This window comes from Schistocerca serialis, chromosome 4 (genome assembly GCF_023864345.2).
Source record: "Schistocerca serialis cubense isolate TAMUIC-IGC-003099 chromosome 4, iqSchSeri2.2, whole genome shotgun sequence".
NCBI classification, from domain to species: domain Eukaryota; kingdom Metazoa; phylum Arthropoda; class Insecta; order Orthoptera; family Acrididae; genus Schistocerca; species Schistocerca serialis.
Genome location: NC_064641.1, coordinates 875845247 through 875870530, shown reverse-complemented (window position 1 = coordinate 875870530; position 25284 = coordinate 875845247). Strand labels below are relative to the sequence as shown.

Here is a 25284-nt window from a genome sequence, read left to right as displayed (position 1 = left end):
CTCACAAAAATCTTCGCTGCTCAAGCTACTGCAATACAGCGAGCGCCACTACTGCCAGCTAAATAAAAGATTCAAACTACTGAAGGCACTAACTACTGATAGGGATAGTTAGCAAATGAAAGATATTAATAGAGAACAAACAATGTATTTACCTTGATATCATCATATATAAATATAGCAGTTCATGACAAATTTCAAAACTCCGCCATCTCTCTCCCCACATCCACCACTGCTGGCGGCTCACCTCCAACTGCGCAACGCTACGCGCTGTTCACAGCCAGCTGCCTAACACTACAATGGCGAGTATTACAACAATGCAAAGCAGCCACAGACTGCACACAGCACAGCCAGTGATTTTCATACAGAGGTGGCGTTACCAATAAAAAAACCTAAACAGCCTACTTACATAGCCCCCATGCACCCCACAAAAAATTTTACAAATTGGTTTGGGCAGTGCCCAATACAGATTTGAAAAAAATTTTCATCATTACAATAACAAAGATATCAAATGCACACACTTATTGATAGAACGTTGGGGTCAAAAGCTAAAATTTTGTCACAGTCCATAAAGACAGTCCTGATCATTCATTACGGTAAAATATAGTGTTTTTCTCAAAGTCTGAGCAGTAGAAGAAAATGCACACAGAAGTAGTGGATTTCCATGCAGTCTTGAAGAAGTAGTGTTGTCCTTCCAACGGAAAGAGTGCTGACTCTCGACATGCAGACAAGTATTGGGTCACAACAGAGCAAACCCACTGCAGAGTCAGTCGAAGTTTTGATGAATATTGGTAGGTAGGTCATCACAGAGCAGACCCACCGTAGTCCTGGTAGAGATTACGATATTGGTGGGCCACCAGAGGTGCAGACCCACTGCAGTCCTTGTAGAAATAATGGTATTGATGGATCATCAAAGATGTAGACCCACTGTAGTCCTTGTAGAGATAATGGTATTGGTGGGCCACCAGAGGTGCAGACCCACTGTAGTCCTTGTAGAGATAATGGTATTGGTGGGCCACCAGAGGTGCAGACCCACTGTAGTCCTTGTAGAGATGGCCAGCAGCCATCTGTTGCAATTGTGCAGGTGCACATTCACCATCGAAGAGTCTTGCGGAGAATATAGCAAGTCCATAAACCACCACTTGTGCACTCACAAAGTTTTTGGAATTGTCCTTAGAACCAGCAATGCTGTTATCCAGTCCCTTGCTGAATTATTAACACACGTGCAAACACTAACAGTCCCTAATTCTCACATATTGTCCATATACTATGACCAACAAAAACGTGTGCAGTGAAATGTAACTTACAAGTTAATAATAAGATGAACTGGTGTCAATTACTATTTTATAAATTTACAACATGAAAATACAATTACAAAGGTACAAAATACATCATTAAAGAACATAATAATACAGATAACATTTGTAGTACAGGCTTTACAAAAGAATAGAAATAGACATATACATCAGTGTTACAGGAATTATGATATGAGTACATACATAAAAGATCGAATAACTTTTGAAACATCAACTTCACACATGAGCATTGAACAGAACAGAATTAATAATGTCTAACATCTTTACAAAGTAAATAACATATTATTAATGCCAATTATATTCGAGGATACCAGTATTCCTCATCATAGTGAATGTAGCTTAGTATTAGAAGAGAAAAAAAGTTCTATGAAACAGTACACAGAGACAGGAAGAAAACAAATACACAAGGGTACACAAACATATAGTGGGATAACACAAAAGGGAAAGGGCAGGGTTTGTTTTCAGTGTAACATTTGGTACTGCTGTCCAACCTAAAACTTCATTCCATAGATCTTTCGTCTTATTTCAAAATTTGTTTCCACCAAAAAAATCCTATCAAAGCATGCTTTCTGTATTTATATGTTCACATATTTCTTACCTCATTATTTATTTCCAAGAAAATCCTACGTAAACCTGTTGTCCCTAAACCCTACTTTTTTGCTCATATCCTCTTTCAAAATACTTTTTTTTGGCCAAACCATTTTCTTATAGCTTCTCAACGCATTTCTTCCAATTCATCACATCTCGTTCTCTCAAATAGCCTACCCCATCTTAAGCTAACTTAAATCTACTGAGCTCAGATGCTAAACTAAGGGACGAGGCAATGCAGCAGCACAAAACAATTAACACAAGCAGCAATGACAAAAAATACAGATTGGCAAAGCTAGCAGCAGCAAATGTAATAACTTATATCAAAACATGACATAGCTCAAGCAGAAAAAAATATTACACTAAAAATGGCCATGTCTAATACCTATGTCACATCTTAACACTAGAGTGATGCATCACAATTTATTCTACAAAAGAAATTACCAAGTACTTGAAAAGAAAATTATGAATGCAGTTCCTGTGAAGGTAAATGTCGCTTTGTGCTCCCTCATTTTTTTGAAAACAATTATTATATACTCGATCTGTAGACAGAAAATATTTATATTAGTACATCTATAAAATTTTATTTTAACCAATGCTGCAGTGCAGCTAGAAACTAGATATCAAATGAAATAAGCAACTATGTACAAAGCAAAGCGTAAGAACATCGTTCAATAGTCATGTGGCATTTCATAAGTAGTAAAAAAATCTCTCATCTAGAAAGACAGTAGTCATAGTCAGGTGTGTAGACAAACTATTTCTTGTCATTTCATTAGGCATTTCAGTAAATATCAGAAAGTACGATATGTTTCCAAGTAATTAGCGTGTCGGATTTGCGATGCTTTCTCTAAAGGAATGACAATGGCCAGGATAATGGCTTCCCTTTTTTTTTTCCTTCCTGTGCTCTGAAAGGCACGCGCCAATGGCCCTCTCTCCAGGCGTCCGACACAGCTGGGTGCCCACGACGCATTACGTGCAGGTGGTCACTTAACTTTCTTACGGAAATATTTACGACAGCAGTTTCCGCTACAGTGACAGTCTCACATAAAAATATTTCACAGGTCAAGAATTAACGTTGCAAATCTGTAGAAAGAAAATCCTATAAATATAAGTGTCCAAATAAAATATTCGTCAGCATTGTGATACAGTCACGCATTTACGCACATTTCATAACTCTTAAAGTACGATTCTTGGTTTCCAACATACTTCTTATTCCTCATATACAGTAGCATCATCTTATTGATCATAAACATATCTCAACAGCATAGTACACATCGTCGTCGTAATAATAACATCATAACACCTCAGTCAAATCTCAAAATCGTCGTAGCTTCCTCCAATAATTTCAAAACCTAAAAAAAATTCTCTGCTCATTTCAGTAGTGTCATCTACCTCAAATGTACTTTAAAATCATGCTCCCTTACCAAATATATCATTCAAAGCTCTCATAGTATCACAATGATTCCGAAAAAATATGAACAGTTTACAAAGTACAGACAAAATACAGTTTCATAAGTGTGAAGTTACCCAACTGTGTATTGCGTAAACATGTGTCACTGATGTAATAAAAAAAGTTTATCTCTCAGTTACATGATCAGATAGCTGTGTAATTTGTGTGTTAGAGAAATATGGTACCGATGTGTAAAGTTGTATAAGCAAATACCATATTAGCTAGGGTTCCTTGTGGTTGCCAAACACATGGTACACAAAGTAGGCGTATACCCCCATGAGGATTAATGTAATTATACCCTCAGGTGTTACAGATTACAGAAATAGAATGAAATATATCACGGAAAACTTTCTTTGTAATTCAAAAATCTTGAAAAATAAATGTTTTAAGTACAAAATTAATCACTCAAATACGTGTACTGTAGCGCTAAATGTGCGTCTTGTTGCAACATAATCTGTGTGGAAGTGTCGTAGTTATCGTCCTCCGAAAGCTAAGTTCTGCAGAAGTCAATGTACTTACCTCATAATACACAAAAGTGAAATGCTTTGCGTATAAATGTCTTAGTTATTACGCTTATTGCCGTGATGAAGAAAGTACTGTACAGTAACGTATTGTTGTGCTACGGAAAAGGCAGTCTCATTGTAGCTATACTACAAAAGTTACTACTAAAACCTGTTTTACTTTCCAGAATAAAACAGAAAAACTGTGCAGAAATAAAACAGAAACACTACAAAAGCAACATTGTAAATTGTCACTCATTAGAAGCGTCGTGATAAAACCGTGTAGTTGTCACTTAAACTAACCACTGTGTCGTCTGGTATCTCACAGAAAGTACATTAAATCCAGAATATATTTTCAAGTAGACCAAAATGTTGCATTAAAATCTCATTAGCAGTACTGGTAAATGTTCTAAGTATGTAAGCCTTATAGTCGTTCCATAATCGTGCAACTGACAAGCAAGAATGTACACACACAATAACACTGTGACGTCTGTTCACTATAACAATGCATTCGTCATTTCTGTTTAAGTAAGTTCTCTTGGTTCTTGATTGGATATTTAACTTCAAACATTGTTGTATGTTAACAGATTCTAAGTCTGACAATGCATATTAGTAATGTGAAGCGAAAAATTTTATGGCAAAGACTAAGTTAAAAAGCAGATTATCTTTCAATAAATGGTTTTACATGTGAAATGGGGTGTAAACCTTTACTCTTCCTAGTGCACAGAGTTTCAACTGAAAAGCAATTGTCATGTTTTTTTACGTCGGTAAGGAATGCTAAATCTTTTCTCAAGGCTAGCGTCTTTGTTATTTTTCCCTGAGCCAGCGGCCGCACGCAGCTGCCTGCTGTGCGAGTCATTGTCTGTCTCTTTGTTGGCGCGCGCTGTTATTGGGATTAGGAGACCTAACTTCTACAAATTCGCCTTGCCGAGAGGGCCCAGCTCTGTTAGAGTCCCGCCAGTTCTGATGAAATTCACGTATATCGTTATGATTATATCGTCTGTCGTCATGTCGGTAGTTCCTGTAGTTTCTTTCTTGTCGGTCATGTGGTGGAGAATTTCTCCCTGAATCGTAACTGCGCGCTGGACCGTTGCGTCTGAAATTATCCTGTCTCCCTTGATAATAACAGTTCTGGTTACCATATTGTCTGTTTCTATGGTTATCTCTGTCATATTCATTTCTACGGAAATGCGATCTTTCTCTGTAACTATTATTCTGCCAGCGGTTGTCATAAGGGTGGTGTCTGTTTTGGTCACGATTTGTGTTGTGAGAATAGCCTTGTCGTGTCCAGTTATTACTTCTGTCGTCACGGAATTGTGACGGATGTGACCTGTAGTGATTGTTTTCCCGGTTTCGCGTTCCGCGATGGTCAGTGTCAATTTCTAATTCTTGTAAAAGTCCCTGAAATGCTTCAATGTCGTCTTTGCAACGTCCTGCCAAAATAATATGTCGTAAATGTTCAGGCAATTTGATTAAGCAAATGCGGATGAGTTCTGAGGGGCTGTATGGGTTTGAAAGATATTGATTCTTATGCAACATGTCTTCAAAATATTTCACAAGACTGGAAAATTCAGATTGTTCGAAATGTTTCATCATTATGATGCCATGTTTTACTTGGTCTTGTGTGGCTTGAGACCAATATGCTGAGAGGAAGGCATGGTAAAACTCTCCTTCACTGTGGCAATCGTGAATGACCGATCGCATTCTTTCAGCTGGTTCATTCTCCAAGTAGCCACACATAAATTCTAACCTGTGCTCCAATGACCAGTTGGGATGAAAACAATGAGAGAATTGATGGAGCCACGCTTGTGGATGAATGTCGTTGGCAGAATTCTTAAACGTTTTGAATTTACGTGTAGTAATGAACAGCTTATAGTCAAAATCATCATGTCGGCGAGTCGCATGTCGGTCATTGTTACGTCGCTTCGGCGGTTCCAACTCAAAATTCGGTGCACATTGCCAATTTCTTTCATAACTTCCGAAATGCCCTATGTTATTATTTTGTGGCTGTTCCGTATTTCTATGTCCCTCTTCCCTTATTGGGGCGCGAGTGTCCTCTGAAATACGTAATTCTTGTATTACCTGTGTTAGCTGATCTTGTACTTCCCGGATTTCTCTTTGGTGTTGCGTATCAATTTGATTCAGATTTTGTTTCAGTTTCCTAATTTGTTCGCTCTCTTCTGTGTTATTAAAGACTACCGGTTTTGTGTCATTCAGATTATCATCTACCTTCGTAGATAAATTATTTAGCTGATCCGAAAGTTCAACTACTTTCTCTGATAATGAACTAATTTCCTCCATGTGTCTTTCTACTGTGTCCTTTAAGTTTTCCTGAGTTTTTGTAAGTTGCGTAACCGAATCGGTAGATGCAACTGAGTCAATTTTAGCTTGCAAGGTCTCATGATTTTCATGAACAATAATTTGCAGTTCTTTTATGGTTGCTTCGTGATTCTGTAATGCATTTTCATGTCGCGAAAAAATAGGTTGAAAATGCTCACAAATTTGTGTTTTTACGTCGTTACAGACTTTTTGACATTTCGATTCGATTTTATGTAACTCAGTAGTTAAATATTCACGTGTTTGTTCAAGTGTGGTGTCTAACTTTTGAAGATTTTGTTCCATTGTGTCTAACTTTTGAAGCTTTTGTCCCATTTGTTTCTGATTTTGTTCAAGTGTTGTGTCTAACTTTTGTAGCTTTTGTCCCATTTGTTGCATTAACTGTAATAACAATGCACTGGTGTCTGAAACATGTTCCTCAGTGCTTTTCGGCAGTGAATTTGCACCGGCAACATTCACATTTTGACAAGCGGAAAACGTGTCTTGACTCATTTGGGAAAACGGTGAGGACGCAAAACCTGAATCTACAGTATTTGCAAAATTGTGTCCTGTCATTTCGGATTCCTGAGGCGAGCTGTTGCCGACCGATCGATCGATAATGCTTCCCTCTTCACTAATTGTTTCACTGTCCACGCCATTGTTTGCCGCCCGCTCCATTTCCCTATGCATAATTATCAAATTACTACTTTGAACATCAGTTAATTCATTACTCGGTGGCGCTAACACACTGCTTTCATTTTCACTGTCATTTCTCAGTTTACTTTGGAGCCTAGTATTACGTTTTTCACACGCCATTATTGTCACAGTATTTCACACGACAACACAGAAAAGCACAATTTGAAGAGCAAAAATAAGAGAACACATTAACATAACACTGAAAATAATATCTAGTTAATTGCAGCTGCGAAATACTTGGTGCAAATCTACATGCATGCCACAACTGTTTTACTGTACAACAATGAAAGACTGCAATTACAAAGGAGATTTTCTCTACAATTACGCGCTAGCAATAAACAAAAGCTACACTAAATACACAAACTACAAGAAAAAATCAGAAGATTCCAGTGTGGTATCCTAGGCTAAGGGTCGACATATGAAACGTCCCCTTTGAACAATAATACATGACTGTCCTTTATCTGACACACAATATTTTTTAGCGCAACGCAATCTGACTTTCAAAAAAATCCCTACGAAAGAATGGCCCTGACTAACATTAACCTATACGTTTCACAAATCACTTACCTCACAAAAATCTTCGCTGCTCAAGCTACTGCAATACAGCGAGCGCCACTACTGCCAGCTAAATAAAAGATTCAAACTACTGAAGGCACTAACTACTGATAGGGATAGTTAGCAAATGAAAGATATTAATAGAGAACAAACAATGTATTTACCTTGATATCATCGTATATAAATATAGCAGTTCATGACAAATTTCAAAACTCCGCCATCTCTCTCCCCACATCCACCACTGCTGGCGGCTCACCTCCAACTGCGCAACGCTACGCGCTGTTCACAGCCAGCTGCCTAACACTACAATGGCGAGTATTACAACAATGCAAAGCAGCCACAGACTGCACACAGCACAGCCAGTGATTTTCATACAGAGGTGGCGTTACCAATAAAAAAACCTAAACAGCCTACTTACATAGAGAAAACATAAACAGCCTACTTACATAGGGAAAACATAAACAGCCTACTTACAAGGTGCCGCAGTGGTTACCACACTGGACTCACATTTGGGAGGATAGCAGTTCAAACCTGCATCTGGCCATCCTGATTTAGATTTTCTCTGATTTCCCTAGACGGCTTCAGGCAAATACCGGAATGGTTGCTTTGACAAAGCGTGGTCTGTTCCTTCCCACATCCTAGTTTCTGCTCTGTCTGTAATGACCTCGTTGTTGATGGACATTAAGCACTACTCTTCTCCACCTCCAATACAAGTCTTATGATAGAGAATTGTTAGCCATCTACATCGCTATAAAATACTTGTGTTCGCAACTCAAGGCCAGATTCTATACAATATGTGCAGCTGATAAGCCTGTAACATCAACAGTCCAACAAAATAGTGATAAATGTTCTCCACGAAAGTATAACCAGCCAGAGTTTACCTCATAGTTTTCTACAGACATTTGGCACGTTCTGGGTCTGATGATGTGTTGACAGACCGTTTATCCCGCTGTTACACAGACAGTTGACTTCATGCACCTGGCCAGAGCTCAAGGATCTGGCAAGGAGCTTTGTGATTGCCTGGATGACACTGTGTCAGACTTACAGCTTAAGCTTGTTGAAGCTCCAGCCTCAGATACTAAAGTCAATTGTGAGATATCTTATCCCAAAACCAGGCCGTTCGTGCCAGCACCACTTTGTACACAAGTATTTCAAATTCTACATAGTCTGTGCCACACAGGAGTTAAGGCAACGGTGAAAATAGTCTGAAACTGTCACCTCCAGCCAGGAGTGGAGAAGGATTGTTGACAGGGGGTCGATACGTGTACACAATGTCAATGTAGCAAAATAGTACAGTATGGGCACTCACCAGTAGCCAGCTTCCCAGATACACACAAGATTTGCACATATGCACACTGATGTCGGGCCACGGTCCCACTCTGAAAGGCAATGTTGCTTACTAACCATCATGGGCAGATTTACAACTCTAGCGACTGCATTTATGTCACAGTGGGTTGCAAGTTCTGGATGCCCAATCCCTATAACTGTGGACAACAGATGACAATTCAAATCTGATCTATTTACCAAACTGAGAAGCTTCTGTGGAGCAGTCCACCATTCTACTATGATCTACCACCCTCAGCAATAGCATGGTGGAACAGTGGTATGGTTCCCTTAAGCCAGCCCTAATGTGCCATGAGACTAAATGTATGTCAGCCTTGCAACTAGTTCTGCTGGGGATTTGGACAAAGTGCAAGCCGGAACTGAATGCATCACCAACTGAGTTTGTGTACGGTGAAACCTTATGCCTACTGTTAAGTTTGTTGATTTGAGAGCCTTACCAAAATACAGCACAGACTCTCTGCATTTCATTGATGACCTAAGAGACAGAATCTCACAAATCCGCCCACAACCAACATCCTGACGTGGTGAGCACCAAACTTTTGTGCATAAGGAATTAAACAGATGTACACAGGTCATGCTATGCAGGGATGGGCTTAAGCCAGTGTTAACACTTCTGTATACAGGCCCACACTGAGTTGTCACCATAGGCGACAAAACATTGAAGATCATGGTCAATGGAAAACAAAATACCGCCTCCATCAGCCATTGCAAGCCTGTGTTTGTCATATAAGAACCTGCTAGTATCCACCCCCGTCCTACCATGCTACATGCCTCAACTGTTGAAGACCAGACAGAACCCTCGACAATGACGCCAGCTCGTAAGACATGCTCTGGTTGCGGTATGCACTTCCTGGCAAAGTACATGGATAACGCCTACGGTAACACACAGGACGACACTCCGCTCTTCTGTGGGGGGCTGTGTAGAGGTAGAGACTGTGGGAGGTCACAACCGGCTCTCTCCTGACAGCTAGCAATCAGATGATTGCAAAACGTCAGCTGAGTTTGTACGCCAGCCGTAAGGAGCGCTGGCAAGTGATTGTTCTTTACTGAGGCACAGACTTTTCGTACAGCGACCTTTCTTCGCTTCTTACTTTTAATCTGTTGTTTATGGAGACTGTATGGTTAATACTGACTGCACTTAATTGAACATTATTTTTCTTTTTTTACTGTGTCAGACGTACGCCACAATACGAGTCATTAGAAATAAAGTGTTGAGTTTAACTGTGCACACAGTCTTCTTCATTATATGGATGTGATGTTTGTTCACTGATTTCGCACTTCAAACCAACACCAGTGACAGAGGTAACAAGGCCAAAAGAATCCAAGGGAAAGTTGTGGGCAGAGAAGTGGCTAATGCAAAGCAACAAATTCACCCACACTCTGTTAATAAGAAGCTGGGAGAAAATGATTTTCGTAAGTAACTAAGAATGGATGAAACATGCATTTCGGAGCAGCTAAACATCATCAAACGAAAAGGAATTCAGACGTGAGAGAGTCTGTAAGCTATGAGAAGAGGATGTCAGCTGCATTACGGTTTCCAGCCACTGGTAGAAGTTAAGAGAACCTCAACTTTAGTGTTGTTGTATTCCCGCAATTCATATCTAAAATAATTCCTGAAACCTGCAATACGGTTTATAGTTCCTTGAGGAAATACATCGTGGTAAAGCAAACTAATTAAAACAAACGATGTGTATGAACAAATTATAAATTTATTTACATATCTAGCATGAAAGGTGCCCCTGTACTTTTAAGAAACGAATTTCAGATGAGAAGAAGGAAGATTGCACATGATAGAGGTGCATGTCATCTAATAAGTACAACAGATATCTAAGAAAAGAAGCATTTAGCAACTGTTAGAACTGTAAATAAGATCCCACTCATTTCTTTTCATGGCAGAAGGCTTGGACAAAGTCTGGGCTATTTTAACACTTATAACAATAAAGCAAGTATATTTTACGGATAAATGTCTACTAACTGTCTATATTTCGGTTTTACTTCCGATAAGCATTGTAAATGAAATCTAGCGTCTAATCTGTCTATATTTTTGTTTTTTTTAATTTCATTTCCGATAAGTATCGGAACTAACACCTAAAAATTGAAATACAGGAGATCGACGGACTTTTATTCAATGTATAACGTTTACTCTCTGTACTTGTCACATAACCATTATGGATTCGTTAAAAAATGAAAAAAGTGCTTCGTTTCTTGCGTCTCATTGCTGTAATCCTCGCATAACGTTTTCTACAAAAATCTCGAGTCTTTAAATTTCTCCACAAATTCTGTCAAAGTTTTGTCCTCCTCGCACTCTCTAGCACAGTATTTAATCCCATACGCAGTGACAAAAAACGAACTTTTGTCGAGCGGTTGGCACGACAGCGTTACCTGCGGCACAATGGTGTGCGCGTGCCGGTGGTTGGGGGGGGGGGGGGTCGACTGTCGTGTGCTTCCACCCGACCGACATCCCAATAAGGAAGTTCGTCTATCGGTTGGTCAAAATGCCTTCATATGTGATTTTGTCGGTTGGTCTGTCGCTCTGTTGTTGCATGTGCAGGCCCTTTATTTTCACTTGCTGACTAATACAAAAATGTTCCAGGGCAACAGACTTCGAGAGATCGATATTGTTAGTGAGAAATGGAAGGCACCTCCTGTTTCCGGCTGGCACTGGACAACAAAGCCGGAAGTCTTTCTCGTCATACAGTCGATAGAAGAGTCTACCAGTAAGTAGCGTGGAATCGTGATTCTGTTGATTTTTGTGTTATTTCGTGGTTTTTTTGTTGTCAAATTGTGTTGATGATTATAATTGTAGCAGCTCTTCAATACTTATAATTAAAAACATGTGTTTTAGTAATATAATAGGACGATTTGAGTTTGTGTTTGATCATTCAAACTCGGATAACAGATTATATCATATTACGTTATAAGCCTATCCCACATAATTCCCCTTGTGTGTGAGACGTGCGTTTCTTGCCAGTTCCGTCGTTTTATAGATATTGTGTAAATTTTATTTTGTTGTTGTTTAAAACGGGCTGAATACATGCCAGAAAGGCCACGTGCACCTGTAGTTATGTTACCAGTCACGTAACCGGATAGGAATTTTCTCTCTGTATTTGCATGCATACCGTCTACTGCATAATATGTTTTCATTAGAAAGAAAAAAAAGTGTCAGCAAACCGAAGATTTTCCGTATTTGGTATTTATTTCAGTAAATATTGCATGGTGGTGCTATTTCGTTGTGAACGAGAGAAATTGAACGTGTAATAGAGTAAGCCGTCGTGATTTTGGGATGGCTATAGGAATCATATTTGTTAATTGTATTCATAACACGTTTCAGAATCCGTCTTTCTGTAAGCGGTCATATCCCTTCTTAACATCTCATTATAACATCAACGAAATTAATAAAGTTTTGAATCATCATCGCAGTTGATGACCTAATGACCTACCAACTTAATAAGTGTGGGGAGGGGGGGGGGGGTAGAAGATACAACAAACTGCTGTAAAAATTTGTGAATCAGATTATTAGTGCATAAGGGTGTGACTCCAAAAACATTAATAAAGAGGAAGAACAATCAGAGAATAGAGTATATTGCACTAAAAACTGAACTTGGGCCTTGATATCAGTTAAAGGTTGTAAGATTCCGTGTTCGTAGTTCTAATGCGGCCCTACAATCCTGTGAAAAAGGATTTTTGTTACTGATCTTAGATGCTGCAGTGCATTTAAAGTAGTAGGCGTGCATAGTGCTAGGCCCGTACACCTGCCTCCCGTTTGCCCATATATCAGTCATAAGTATTTCGTTTTTGTGCTGTATGCTTTGCAGGTGGTTCTAATTTTTTAGTTAAATTATTTTTACATTCCAAGCACAGTGGCTGATGGGAGCATATGTAACGGCATTTCACATATGCAGTCGCTCCCATCAACCACAGTGCCGAGTGTCAGCACGGATTGTGCGAATTGTGACAATTTTCTCTCCGTAATTTTTCTTAAAAATTATTAAATTGCAATATAAATTCAGTTAATTTTCTATTATATTACTGCTGTGTGTACGAAAAATACAAGGGTTTCACAGGCTGTGACATGGTCGTGAATAAGTGCCCTGAATATAGAATAAATTTCGTTTACTTCATGTCAATGATCACAAATTTTTTGTCATCAGATTACAAGTTTTGGTCTATAATGACGATTTCAGATGTGCAGCAAAATATGGGGAAAACACAAATACATTAGCATATTGTCTACAGCTTATAATAATAAAATAGACCATAATGAAAATTATTACTGACACATATGTGCATTTATGCACTTTAACTATGGAGAGGCAGACCTCTTTTATAAGCAAACATGCCGTAATATATTGGAGCCATAGTGGCATCGTCAAATGTTAAAACGCGAAATCAGCACCAGCATTGGCAGATACATATGAATAACAGCATAAGTAAGAGTCATATCAGCAGCAGTACTGTTCAAAACAAACTGCCGCACAGTAGCCACAAAATGTTGTGTAGCATGTTCAACAGATTTCACTACTGTAGGCATACACATATTTTTCAGTGATTAATTGTAAAGTGTAAAATAAAGGAGGATACAATCAGTAAAATCCTCTAAAGGGCTTATAAGGTGGAAGAGGCGTTAGTTATAAAAAGCAATGAAATAAATTACGATGAAAGTTATGATTGTTAAAACGGAAAATGTTAAGAGACAATAATTGACATATGCTCAAGTGGCAATATTAAAGATAATGATGTAATTAATAAACAGCTTTCAGAGTGCACAGAACAATATAAAAATGTCAGTAGTACTTTTCATTGTGGTCAGTTTTATTGTTTTAAGCCTTTGATAATCCGTTAGTGTGTTTGTGTTTACCCATATTTTGCTGCAGCTTTGAAGATGTCATTATTAACCAAAACTGGTAGTCTGATGACAAAAAAATTGTGACCATAGATGTGATGCAAAAGAAATTTATAACACAAGGGTTGGCCATGACATGACTTGTCAAAATCTGTTCATGGTCATAGACGGAAAACACTTAGTACATTATTCTTGAGATAGATTACTTGTTATTAGTGATAGAACTAAGTCTCCAACACAATAACTATTGTATAAATTTCCACCAATGCAAACTTTGTGTTGACTGTTCTTCTTATTACAGAACATGGCGGACGCTGCTCCAGCCGGTGGACGAGGGGGTTTTCGTGGTGGTTTTGGTTCCAGAGGTGGTCGTGGAGGCCCAAGGGGTCGGGGTCGTGGTAGAGGACGTGGCAGGGGCCGTGGAGGCAAAGAAACTGAGAAGGAATGGGTTCCTGTTACTAAGCTGGGTCGATTGGTGAAGGATGGGAAAATACGCTCACTTGAGGAAATATACCTGTTCTCACTGCCGATTAAGGTATGTAGCTTTCCCATGTTATGCTGATAAGAAATGACATAAGAAGAATCTCAATCACTTTTCTCTCTTTCTAGGAGTTTGAAATAATTGATTTCTTCCTTGGCACCTCTTTGAAAGATGAAGTTCTTAAAATCATGCCAGTACAGAAGCAAACTCGTGCTGGTCAGAGGACAAGATTCAAAGCATTTGTTGGTAAGGAATGAAGCTTTTATTCATCTCTTGATATATGATCCTTAATTTCACAAGATATTGTAATGAGAGGACCTGTGCCTTTCCCTATTTGTTTTGAAAGTAGCACCGAAAAACCCCATCATGTCTAGATGACTTGTTATGGCAGTTCAGGTGCAAGAGAATCATTTGGCCCTGAACCATTGGGCAGTCCTGATTTGGAGTCTCCACACTGATGTGGGCCATACAGATGATTTTGTTAGATTATTTCATGTGCTTTTCATTAACAGTTGTAGATGTAGTGTTCAAAGTATTTTTTTCCCATACTTCCAATTGGATTCTAATGTCTTTGTTTGTCTAAAATTATTTTAATTGTGGATCTCAACCCTGTATTGGGAGTAATTGTATTTAGTCTTGGCAGATTGTTTATTTTTGTCAAGTGGTTTAATAGTTCACTAATTCACTGGCAAATTTTATGTAGCATGTCTTTCCCAATTGACATTATAATTGCATTTCTTTGCAGCTATTGGTGACTCTAATGGGCACATTGGGCTTGGTGTGAAGTGTTCCAAGGAAGTTGCTACAGCTATTCGTGGAGCTATTGTTCTTGCAAAGCTGTCTGTTGTGCCAGTTCGAAGAGGTTACTGGGGTAACAAGATTGGAAAACCACACACAGTGCCCTGCAAGGTTGGTTTTGGAAATTTAATAATTGACTAAATTTTAGCACTAGGCAGGAATCGTTCAATCATTTGCCAGATTAAAATGTCATCAGAGTTCGCTTTGGGAGCCATATGGAGATGACTTGTATGTGTTAGTAAACTATTTCTACATTGGAGATGATGTGAATGTTTTTCGGGGTGTATACACTCCGGGAAATTCGGCTAAATTCTGGGAATTTTCATTGATTTAGTTTTTCGTGTGATTTTGGCTGGTAAGACCTTATAAATAGCAAAATGTCTTCTGATGAATGTGAGCAGTTGCCTGCAGGCTCATGCGCTTGTGCAGTTGAGTTGTGTATGAGCAGTACCTTCTCCCGCTTCTTGCTACTTGAAGCGTGGCTGCAGCAGTAGCAAGAAGCGGTCGTGCTACACAGAAAAATTTTTCTGGTGCACCTAAGCTGCCAGATTCACACACGTGTGTAAAGCAGTCTGGGTTTTAGTGGGGAGTATAGTGAACCGTGTTTGTTTGGTAATTTTGCTGTTTCCTGATGTCCTATTTAGTCTTCGTTTACAGTTCACACACGAAATGAAAACAAATTGATTTCTATTGCTGGGAGCTATCAAGCCAATTTAAAAAAATGCATGTAATTATGGAAGGCTGTTATTATTTTCAGTTTCCTGATTTTATTTTATTTTAACTTTTCTGTCAGTCACACATTAATCGACTTGCACAACAATGGAGTAATTTTTGTCTGTTTGCTAAATTAATATGGCTTTTATTAATCTTTTACACAGATGCAGTCAATTTACAAGAAACGAAGTGTTTCATTCCACATTATTGGCTAGTTTCAATTGTTCACTGAATTCCAAGGGCACGTTTCTTGTCTTCTGGCACATATGGCATTATGCCACAATAAAGAATCAAATGTGAGACTATTCAATACTGGTACTCCAAGAAAACTTTCGTCCCAAAAAGTGCACTGAAAAGCTTGATAACAGGTTAGGGCCTACTTCAATGTGAATCTGGACATAATGTGTCCTTCAAGCCGAATTATGCATTTTAGTGTGGTTTATGAAAGTCCTGTGCTCTTTGAGTATCCTCTGATGTCCTGTTTCTTTTGTGGCGTCATAAAAGATCTCTTAACGCTGTATGTGTATGAGCATATTGGCTTTCGACATCATAGCTGCCCATGTGCAGTGACACCTGTTTTTGGCACTCTCTGGTGGCTGCTGAAAAGAACCCATGTCTACGAGGTCATAGGAAAATACTGCGAATGGTTTGGTTCTTCGAAAAGTGTTATTTTCAAAGGAAATTTTCTTTTAGTCAAGATAGAGTATGTTACATGTGAGAATGTGCAATGAATTTCTTAAATCACAAGAGCATTTGGCTCTCATTTAAAACTTAAAACTTTCAGGATCAGCCACTTAGAATAATTTCAAGCCCAGGAGAGCAGACATTGATGTCATTGTTTAAAATTTTACTGGCACATTTGTGTGATGTATCTTAAAGTGCAACACACGCTAAAAAGACCAATGCTATATATGAAAGCTTAACTTTCCTTGTTACTTATTAATCATCAAGACAAGTATTACACGTGAAAGCTTAGTTTTTCTGGTAGCTACACTAGGTACATTAATTAAACCATTAACTTTGGCTATTTGTGCATTCACACTACTTAACAGTGATAGTGTTGCTGTTGGCTAACTACTACATCATATGTCCTATATTCTGAATATCTGCTGTGACTCTCTGACATGATCATGTGATGTGAGCTATGATTGGCTACAATAGCACATTGCAGTCTCTATTTCAATGCTTTGGAAACTTAGGTGCTGTGTTTAATGGAATTTGAATTCATACTATGAAAACGTGCAGTGCACATATTGTTGCACATCAAAGATCTTTCCAAAACACTTCCCTGCTCGCTTCCCCCCTGCCAAGTTTCATTTTCTAAAGTGCTGGGAAGTTCTTGCTGGTGTGTAAAACCTTTACCATTCAATGGATTGATGGTTTTATAGCTCCGAGGAAAAGTACACTCACTTATCGTGGAAAAAGTTTTTCACTGTTGAAGTGTATTTTCACATGAGAAAAAGTGATTTTTTAACTGGGAGATCTGGGAATTTTTTGTCTGCGTATACATCCTGGTTATTATAGTGTAATTTGTAAGACTCTTTTAAGTTTCGTGTTATATATAAACATGGAAACACTATTAGTTATTTGTACTTTAAATGTTAGCTGGAGATAGTCGGCATTGAGGCTGATAGGTATCATTTCTGGATGACTAATGAAATTCAGGTTTTTCTTTTTGCGTATTGGGTGGCGGTTGTGGAATAGCAGTTATAAAAAACTGTAAGCAAGAGACAGAATATAGTAATGGTAAAGCCTGCCACACTGTTCACACATGTCAGGATGATATTTAGAATAATTGTAGGTTTTCAACAGAGTTAGTCATTTTCCTTTCACCATATTTAAATGATGTCTCTAATTTATCTTTGTCAGACATTGCTTGTGATTTTGATGCTCATTGTTAGGACTCTAAGCAAACTGAAACTACATGGTATATACCACTTAATCAGTTGTCCCTACTGTCAAGGGATAAAGCTTTTTTAGAGATTTTTAAGACCAGCCAAACTGAAAAAGTTCTGTGTTAAAGGGAAGCCCTTATCCACTGTTGGTCCATCTTCGATAGTGCAATGAAACAACTGCCAGGGTAGCATACAGTGTCCTTCATTTAATTCGTATGAAGTCCAGACTCTGAGTGATGAAATCTGCAGAGCAATGAAATATGCATTTGCTGTTTAGGTCTTTGCCATGGATGTTCTCCAAAAATATTGTGAAAGTAAAATAACTAACTTTGGTGCAGACCTAGAAAAATTAAAAATCATGCCAAGAAGGAATGTGGAATGGGTTGAACACAACACTGGCAGTAGGAAGATGAGAATATTTGCTGCATCTGTAAAGATCATATAAGATGTAATTCGCCTTTCTCCATTGTGTATTTTGGGTAGGTGTTGCAAGAGTTTGGGAGAATAGACAGGAATTAATCTCTATTTGTGGGTGGAGTAATGTATTGTGAGACTAATATTGGTACAAAGTATGTGTCAATTATGTATTGTCTAGTGGCTTGTGGAGAATATACGTAGATGTAGAAGCCTCTGATTTGTATAGATCTTGTAGAAGTCTCTGATCTGCATAGATCTTTTGGCCATCACTTTGGAGTGTCCCCCCTGCGGGTCCGGGGATTAGAATAGGCCCGCGGTATTCCTGCCTGTCGTAAGAGGCGGCTAAAAGGAGTCCATCCCCCTCACGGGGGTAGTTCGCGCCTGCGTCCGGAGACGGACGGTTCCACGACCTATCATCGTGGTCCTTTTGGTTTTTTCACTTCCCGTTTCTTCCTTCCTTTTGTTGGTTCCTTTCTTTGCTCTTCTCCACCTCACTGTCTTCCTTACTCTTTCCCTTGCCTTCTCCTTGCCTTCTCATTGCCTTTTTCTCCTTGCCTTCTCATTGCCTTTTTCTCCTTGCCTTCTCATTGCCTTCTTCTCCTTGCCTTCTTATTGCCTTCTTCTCCTTGCTTTCTCATTGCCTTCTTCTCCTTGCCTTCTCTGGTCTCCGCCTCGGCGTTTGAGACAGTCTGTCCTCTTTCTCCCTCTCTCTCTTCTTTTTCCTCTTCTTCCTTCCTCCCTGTGCGTGTCTGAAGGCCGACCCACGCGTTCGCACGCGTAGCCGGTGACGGGGTAACGCGTAAGTCCCCGCCCTGGGTAGACATGTAAGGCACGCGCGTACCCCCTGGTAAAGGCCAGGCCCGGGGAGGGGTGATTGCCTGAGCTGATACCTTCTGACCATGCCGATTGGTCCCTCCGTCTGTTTCTCGGGAGGTGTGACCTGAGGTGTAAACATTCACCTAAGGCGGGAGTGCCCTCTGAGAGGGTCCCCACAAGGAAGGAGCGCGCCATCGGAGACGCTGGCAATCATGGGGGATTCCTCCGCAATGGATTCTACTCCATCTCTTTCGACTTCGACCCAAAAACGGAAACGTGACCAGCCAACAGTGACAAAAGTACTACCGCCTGCCCCACAGTTCCTCGTAGTTTCTCGAACTGAGGACGGAAAGGATTTTTCCTCTGTCAACCCTTTCGTTATTCAGAAGGGCGTAGATGCCATAGCCGGATCTGTCAAATCCTGTACCAGGTTGCGTAACGGCACCTTATTACTGGAAACTGAGAATGCCTTTCAGGCACAAAAACTGCTTCGGGCCACCCTCCTGTACACGTTCCCTGTCCAGGTGGAGGCCCACCGAACTTTGAATTCGTCTCGTGGTGTGGTCTATACTGACTCCCTCGACGGATTGACTGACGAGGAGCTTCAATCATTCCTCGCTGAGCAGGGCGTGACGGCTGTCCATAGGGTCATGAAAAAGGTCAACAATGACCTTGTACCGACCCGGACAATTTTCTTGACCTTCGATAGTGTTAAGCTGCCATCGCGCATCAAGGCGGGCTACGAGGTTATTTCTGTTCGCCCCTATATCCCGACACCTACGCGCTGCTACCAGTGTCAGCGTTTCAATCACACTCGACAGTCTTGTTCCAATGCGGCTAAATGTGTCACCTGTGGCAGGGATGCCCATGAGGGTGACTGTCCACCTCCGTCTCCTCGTTGTGTGAACTGTCAGGGTGACCATGCAGCATCCTCCCGCGACTGTCCTGTCTATAAGGAAGAACGCTGTATCCAGGAAATTCGGGTCAAAGAGAAAGTGTCCACCTCGGCTGCTCGCAAGCTATTGGCTAGTAGGAAGCCCACGCTGCTCCCAGCGGGGAAATACAGTACTGTCCTCGCCTCTCCTCGGACTACCCGGGAGGTAGCAACCCAGACATGCGATCTGACCTTCAGCACCACGGTCGTCCGTTCGGCCAGTGCTAAGATCGCGCGGTCGACGTCTCCTCTTCCTCCCATCACCCCACAGACACGAGCACCTTCTTCAGCTTCTGCTAAAACGAAGACACCGAAGTCAGATGCACGGGCCTTCAAGAAGGAACCATCCCGTGCAGACTTCCTCCGTACCTCGACCTCACAGCCTTCGACCGGTACTTCCACTACACGTCCTTCCAAAAAGGCGCATAGGAAGCACAGTTCTCCTTCCCCGCCACGGCGCATTTCTTCTCTTGCGCCACCCAGCGGCTGCCGCCCCAGGCCGTCATCCGTTTCGCCTGGCCGCACCGCTGGTCGCCGTACATCTGGCCGTTCACTGGCGGAGGAAGCTCCCCCTCCCGGCCATCCTCCCGAGATGGCCGATGACCCTATAGACCCAATGGACGATGACTGTCCGCCTACTGATAGCGGCGGCAGTGCTCGCTCGAAGCCAGGCCCTAAGCGGCCTTCGAGGTGACCACTTCTCTCATCTTTCTTTTCTTACGATGGCACTTATTCACTGGAATATTCGCAGCATTCGCTCCAACCGAGAGGACTTGAAGTTGCTGCTCCGCTTGCACCGTCCGCTTGTCGTAGCCCTCCAGGAAACGAAGCTACGCCCATGCGATCAAATTGCCTTGGCACACTACACCTCTGTGCGTTTTGACCTACCCCCTGTGGTAGGTATCCCAGCTCATGGAGGGGTTATGTTGCTGGTCCGGGATGATATTTACTACGATCCCATCACGTTGCACACCGGCCTGCAGGCAGTTGCCATCCGCATTACTCTCCCCACTTTTACGTTTTCCTTTTGTACCGTTTACACTCCATCGTCATCTGCCGTTACCAGGGCAGACGTGATGCAACTTATTGCTCAGCTACCTGCACCATTTTTGTTAACTGGAGACTTCAATGCCCACCATCCCCTTTGGGGCTCTCCAGCATCCTGCCCGAGGGGCTCCTTGTTAGCAAACCTTTTCAACCAGCTCGATCTTGTCTGCCTCAATACTGGCGCCCCTACTTTTCTTTCGGACACATCTCACACCTATTCCCATTTAGACCTCTCTATATGTACTCCCCAACTTGCACGCCGGTTTGAGTGGTATGCACTTTCTGATACATATTCGAGCGACCATTTCCCGTGTGTTATCCATCTCCTGCAGCATACTCCCTCTCCGTGCTCCTCTCGTTGGACCATCTCCAAGGCAGACTGGGAGCTCTTCTCTTCCAGGGCGACCTTTCAGGATCAAACCTTCACAAGCTGCGATCGTCAGGTCGCACACCTCACGGAAGTCATTCTCGCTGCTGCTGAATATTCCATCCCTCACCCTACTTCTTCTCCACGTCGCGTACCGGTCCCCTGGTGGACCGCAGCATGTAGAGATGCTTTACGTGCTCGTCGACGTGCTTTACGCACCTTTAAGCGCCACCCTACAGTGGCGAATTGTATTAATTATAAACGATTACGTGCTCGGTGTCGTCGTATTATTAAAGAAAGCAAGAAAGCCAGCTGGGCTGCTTTCACAAGCACCTTCAACAGTTCTACTCCTTCTTCTGTTGTCTGGGGTAGCCTGCGCCGGCTATCTGGCACTAAGGTCCACTCCCCAGTTTCTGGCTTGAAGGTCGCGAATGAAGTCCTTGTGGCCCCTGAGGCTGTCTCCAATGCCTTCGGCCGCTTTTTCGCCGAGGTTTCGAGCTCCGCTCATTACCACCCTGCCTTCCTCCCCCGCAAACAGGCAGAGGAGGCTAGGCCACCTGACTTCCGCTCCTTGAATTGTCAAAGTTATAATGCCCCATTCACCATGCGGGAACTCGAAACCGCACTTGGCCGATCACGGTCCTCCGCTCCAGGGCCTGATTCTATTCATATTCAGATGCTGAAGAACCTTTCTCCTGCGGGTAAAGGTTTTCTTCTTCGTACATACAATCGCATCTGGATTGAGGGACATGTTCCCGCATGCTGGCGCGAGTCTATTGTTGTCCCGATTCCTAAGCCGGGGAAGGACAAGCACTTGCCTTCCAGTTATCGACCCATCTCGCTTACCAGCTGTGTCTGTAAAGTGATGGAGCGAATGGTTAACTCTCGATTGGTTTGGCTGCTCGAGTCTCGACGCCTACTTACCAATGTACAATGTGGATTTCGAAGGCGCCGCTCTGCTGTTGACCATCTGGTTACCTTGTCGACCTTCATTATGAATAACTTCTTGCGGAAGCGCCCGACCGCGGCTGTGTTCTTTGATTTGGAGAAGGCTTACGACACCTGTTGGAGGGCGGGCATTCTCCGCACCATGCATACATGGGGCTTTCGCGGTCGCCTCCCTCTTTTTATTCATTCCTTTTTAATGGATCGACAGTTTCGGGTACGTGTGGGTTCTGTCCTGTCCGACACCTTTCGCCAGGAGAATGGGGTGCCACAGGGCTCAGTTTTGAGCGTCGCTCTCTTCGCCATCGCGATCAATCCAATAATGGATTGCCTCCCAGCTGATGTATCAGGCTCCCTTTTCGTGGACGATTTTACCATCTATTGCAGCGCGCAGTGTGCACGTGTCCTGGAGCGCTGTCTTCAGCGTTCTCTTGACCGTCTTTACTCCTGGAGTGTCGCCAATGGCTTCCGTTTTTCTGCCGAGAAGACGGTCTGTATTAACTTCTGGCGCTACAAAGAGTTTCTCCCACCGTCCTTACGACTCGGTCCCGTTGCTCTCCCACTCGTGGAGACAATCAAATTTTTAGGCCTTACCTTTGACAGGAAACTTAGCTGGTCTCCACATGTCATATTTGGCCGCCCGTTGTACCCGTTCTTTAAATGTCCTCCGTGTTCTCAGTGGTATGTCGTGGGGAGCGGATCGAACCGTCCTACTTCGTCTATATCGGTCGATCGTCCGCTCCAAGCTGGATTATGGGAGCTTCGTATACTCCTCTGCACGGCCATCCATCTTACGCCGCCTCAACTCCATACAACATCGGGGTTTACGACTTGCGATCGGAGCATTTTATACCAGTCCCGTAGAGAGTCTTCATGCTGACGCTGGCGAATTGCCACTCACCTACCGGCGCGATATACTGCTTTGTCGGTATGCCTGTCGGCTACTGTCAATGCCCGACCATCCGTCTTATCGTTCCTTTTTTGACGACTCTCTTGACCTTCAATACGGGTTGTATGTCTCTGCCTTGCTACCCCCTGGAGTTCGCTTTCGTCGCCTCCTTCAACACCTTCATTTTTCACTCCCTGCAACCTTTCGAGTGGGCGAGAGCCGCACGCCACCTTGGCTCCAGGCTCAGGTCCGCGTTCACCTCGACCTCAGCTCGCTCCCAAAAGAGGTCACCCCCGGTTCGGTCTACCACTCCCGTTTTTTGGAACTTCGTTCGAAGTTCAACAACATGACTTTCATTTATACAGATGGCTCTAAGACCAATGACGGGGTCGGGTGTTCCTTTATTGTCGGGGCACAAAGTTTCCAATACCGGCTCCATGGCCATTGTTCGGTCTTCACAGCTGAGCTCTTTGCCCTCTACCAGGCTGTTCTTCACATCTGCCGCCACCGACATTCTGCTTATGTCATCTGCTCAGATTCCCTGAGCGCCATCCAGAGCCTCAGTGATCCGTACCCGGTTCACCCTTTCGTACACCGGATCCAACGCTCTCTTCAGCAGCTGGTGGACGTCGGTACGCCGGTTAGCTTTATGTGGGTTCCTGGCCATGTCGGTATCCCTGGGAACGAAGCTGCAGATGCCGCGGCCAAGGCTGCGGTCCTCCAGCCTCGGACAGCTTCTTGTTGTGTCCCTTCGTCCGATTTTAGCAGGGTCATTTGTCGGCGCGTTGTGTCGCTGTGGCATGCCGATTGGGCTGCACTTACCGACAACAAGCTTCGGGCCTTAAAACCTCTTCCCGTGGCTTGGACGTCCTCCTCACGCCCTTCTCGGCGGGAGGAGGTCGTTTTAGCAAGGTTAAGAATTGGACACTGCCGGTTCAGCCATCGCCATCTGCTGACGGCTGCGCCGGCGCCGTTCTGCCCATGTGGGCACTTGCTGACGGTTAGACACATTTTAATGTCCTGTCCTGATCTTAACACACTGCGCCTCGATCTTAACCTGCCTAATACTTTCGATGCCATTTTAGCGGATGACCCACGAGCAGCTGCTCGTGTTCTTTGTTTTATCAATTTGACACACCTCGCTAAGGACATTTGATGATGTTTTTTAATCCTATGCCTGTCAGTCTGTCTTTTATTGTGTTTTCCCTTTTAGTTGTTGTTGTCAACTTGTGCCTCGCGGTGCATTCTTAGAGTAGTCAGGGCGCTAATGACCATTGAAGTTGTGCGCCCGAAAACCACAAAAAAAAAAAAAAAAAAAAAAAAAAACTTTGGAGTGTATGTTTGATCTTAACCATTTTTGTTGTGTGATGTAATTTCTTTTGACAGCAGTTTATATAACTTTTTCAAATGTGTAGTAGTATGTTATCAAGTTATCCACATAACATTTCTTGCAGATTTCCATTTCCTATTGTGCACTTAAAAATTAATCTACTGTTTTCAGGTCACAGGAAAATGTGGCTCTGTTCAGGTGCGTCTCATTCCAGCACCTCGTGGTACAGGTATTGTGTCAGCACCAGTACCAAAGAAGCTCTTGCAGATGGCAGGTATTGAAGATTGCTATACATCAGCTCGTGGCTCAACTGGAACCCTAGGAAACTTTGGTATGTTCACTTTGTATTGATGCTTAACATTTATTGTAACTTTCATGCTGCAGTACATTGTAAGGGTTACCCTTTTTATGGGAATATGCCAATTATTTCATTAATTTCTTTTCAGCTAAGGCAACGTATGCTGCTATTGCAAAAACGTACGCATACCTGACTCCAGATTTGTGGAAAGAGGAGCCCCTCACGAAGACACCCTATGAGGAATTTGCAGATTACTTATACAAGAATAATCGCCCTGTTGCAGGTTCCAATCCTCAGCGTGATGTATAAGGACTCTGTAAATTCCAGATGGATGAGATTCCTTGTACAAATGTTGCATTTTATAATTTGAATAAATGATACTTGAAAGAAATTTTCTCCCTGTACTTCTTATCAAATGTGTTATACATAAGTGGTGCTGGAAATGGAGTCTCGAAAAAGTAAGAAACGGCTAAAGAAACTGCTTTGGTTGTCTTGCCTCTCTTTGTTTTTATGTTGGAGATGCAGGTTCACTTCCAAAAAATGTGGGGACCTAAAATTCAAACCCAATACTAAACTGTAGTCCTGTCACTCGTATGCCATTGCCCAAAATTAGGAATGAGAATTTGTCTTGAGAGGCAGAGCCTCTAAAGAAATTTGTAAAGCTCCATGAAATTTATTGCACAGTAATAGTATATAGATATCAGTACTTCGTAATGTCTTAGGTGTGCAGCAGTTGGATTTGGCAGTG

The 25284-nt window shown here is 42.1% G+C and overlaps 1 protein-coding gene across 1 annotated transcript; it reads left to right on the top strand.

Annotated features, from left to right (window-relative positions):
• The first annotated feature begins 11368 nt into the window (after positions 1-11368).
• Positions 11369-24927, top strand: LOC126473530 (40S ribosomal protein S2). Its single transcript, XM_050100641.1, has 6 exons — positions 11369-11479; positions 13907-14140; positions 14215-14332; positions 14832-14995; positions 24410-24569; positions 24685-24927. The coding sequence occupies exons 2-6, from the start codon at positions 13910-13912 to the stop codon at positions 24843-24845; spliced, it is 834 nt and encodes a 277-aa protein (XP_049956598.1). The 5' UTR covers positions 11369-11479; positions 13907-13909; the 3' UTR covers positions 24846-24927.
• The last annotated feature ends 357 nt before the right edge of the window (positions 24928-25284 follow it).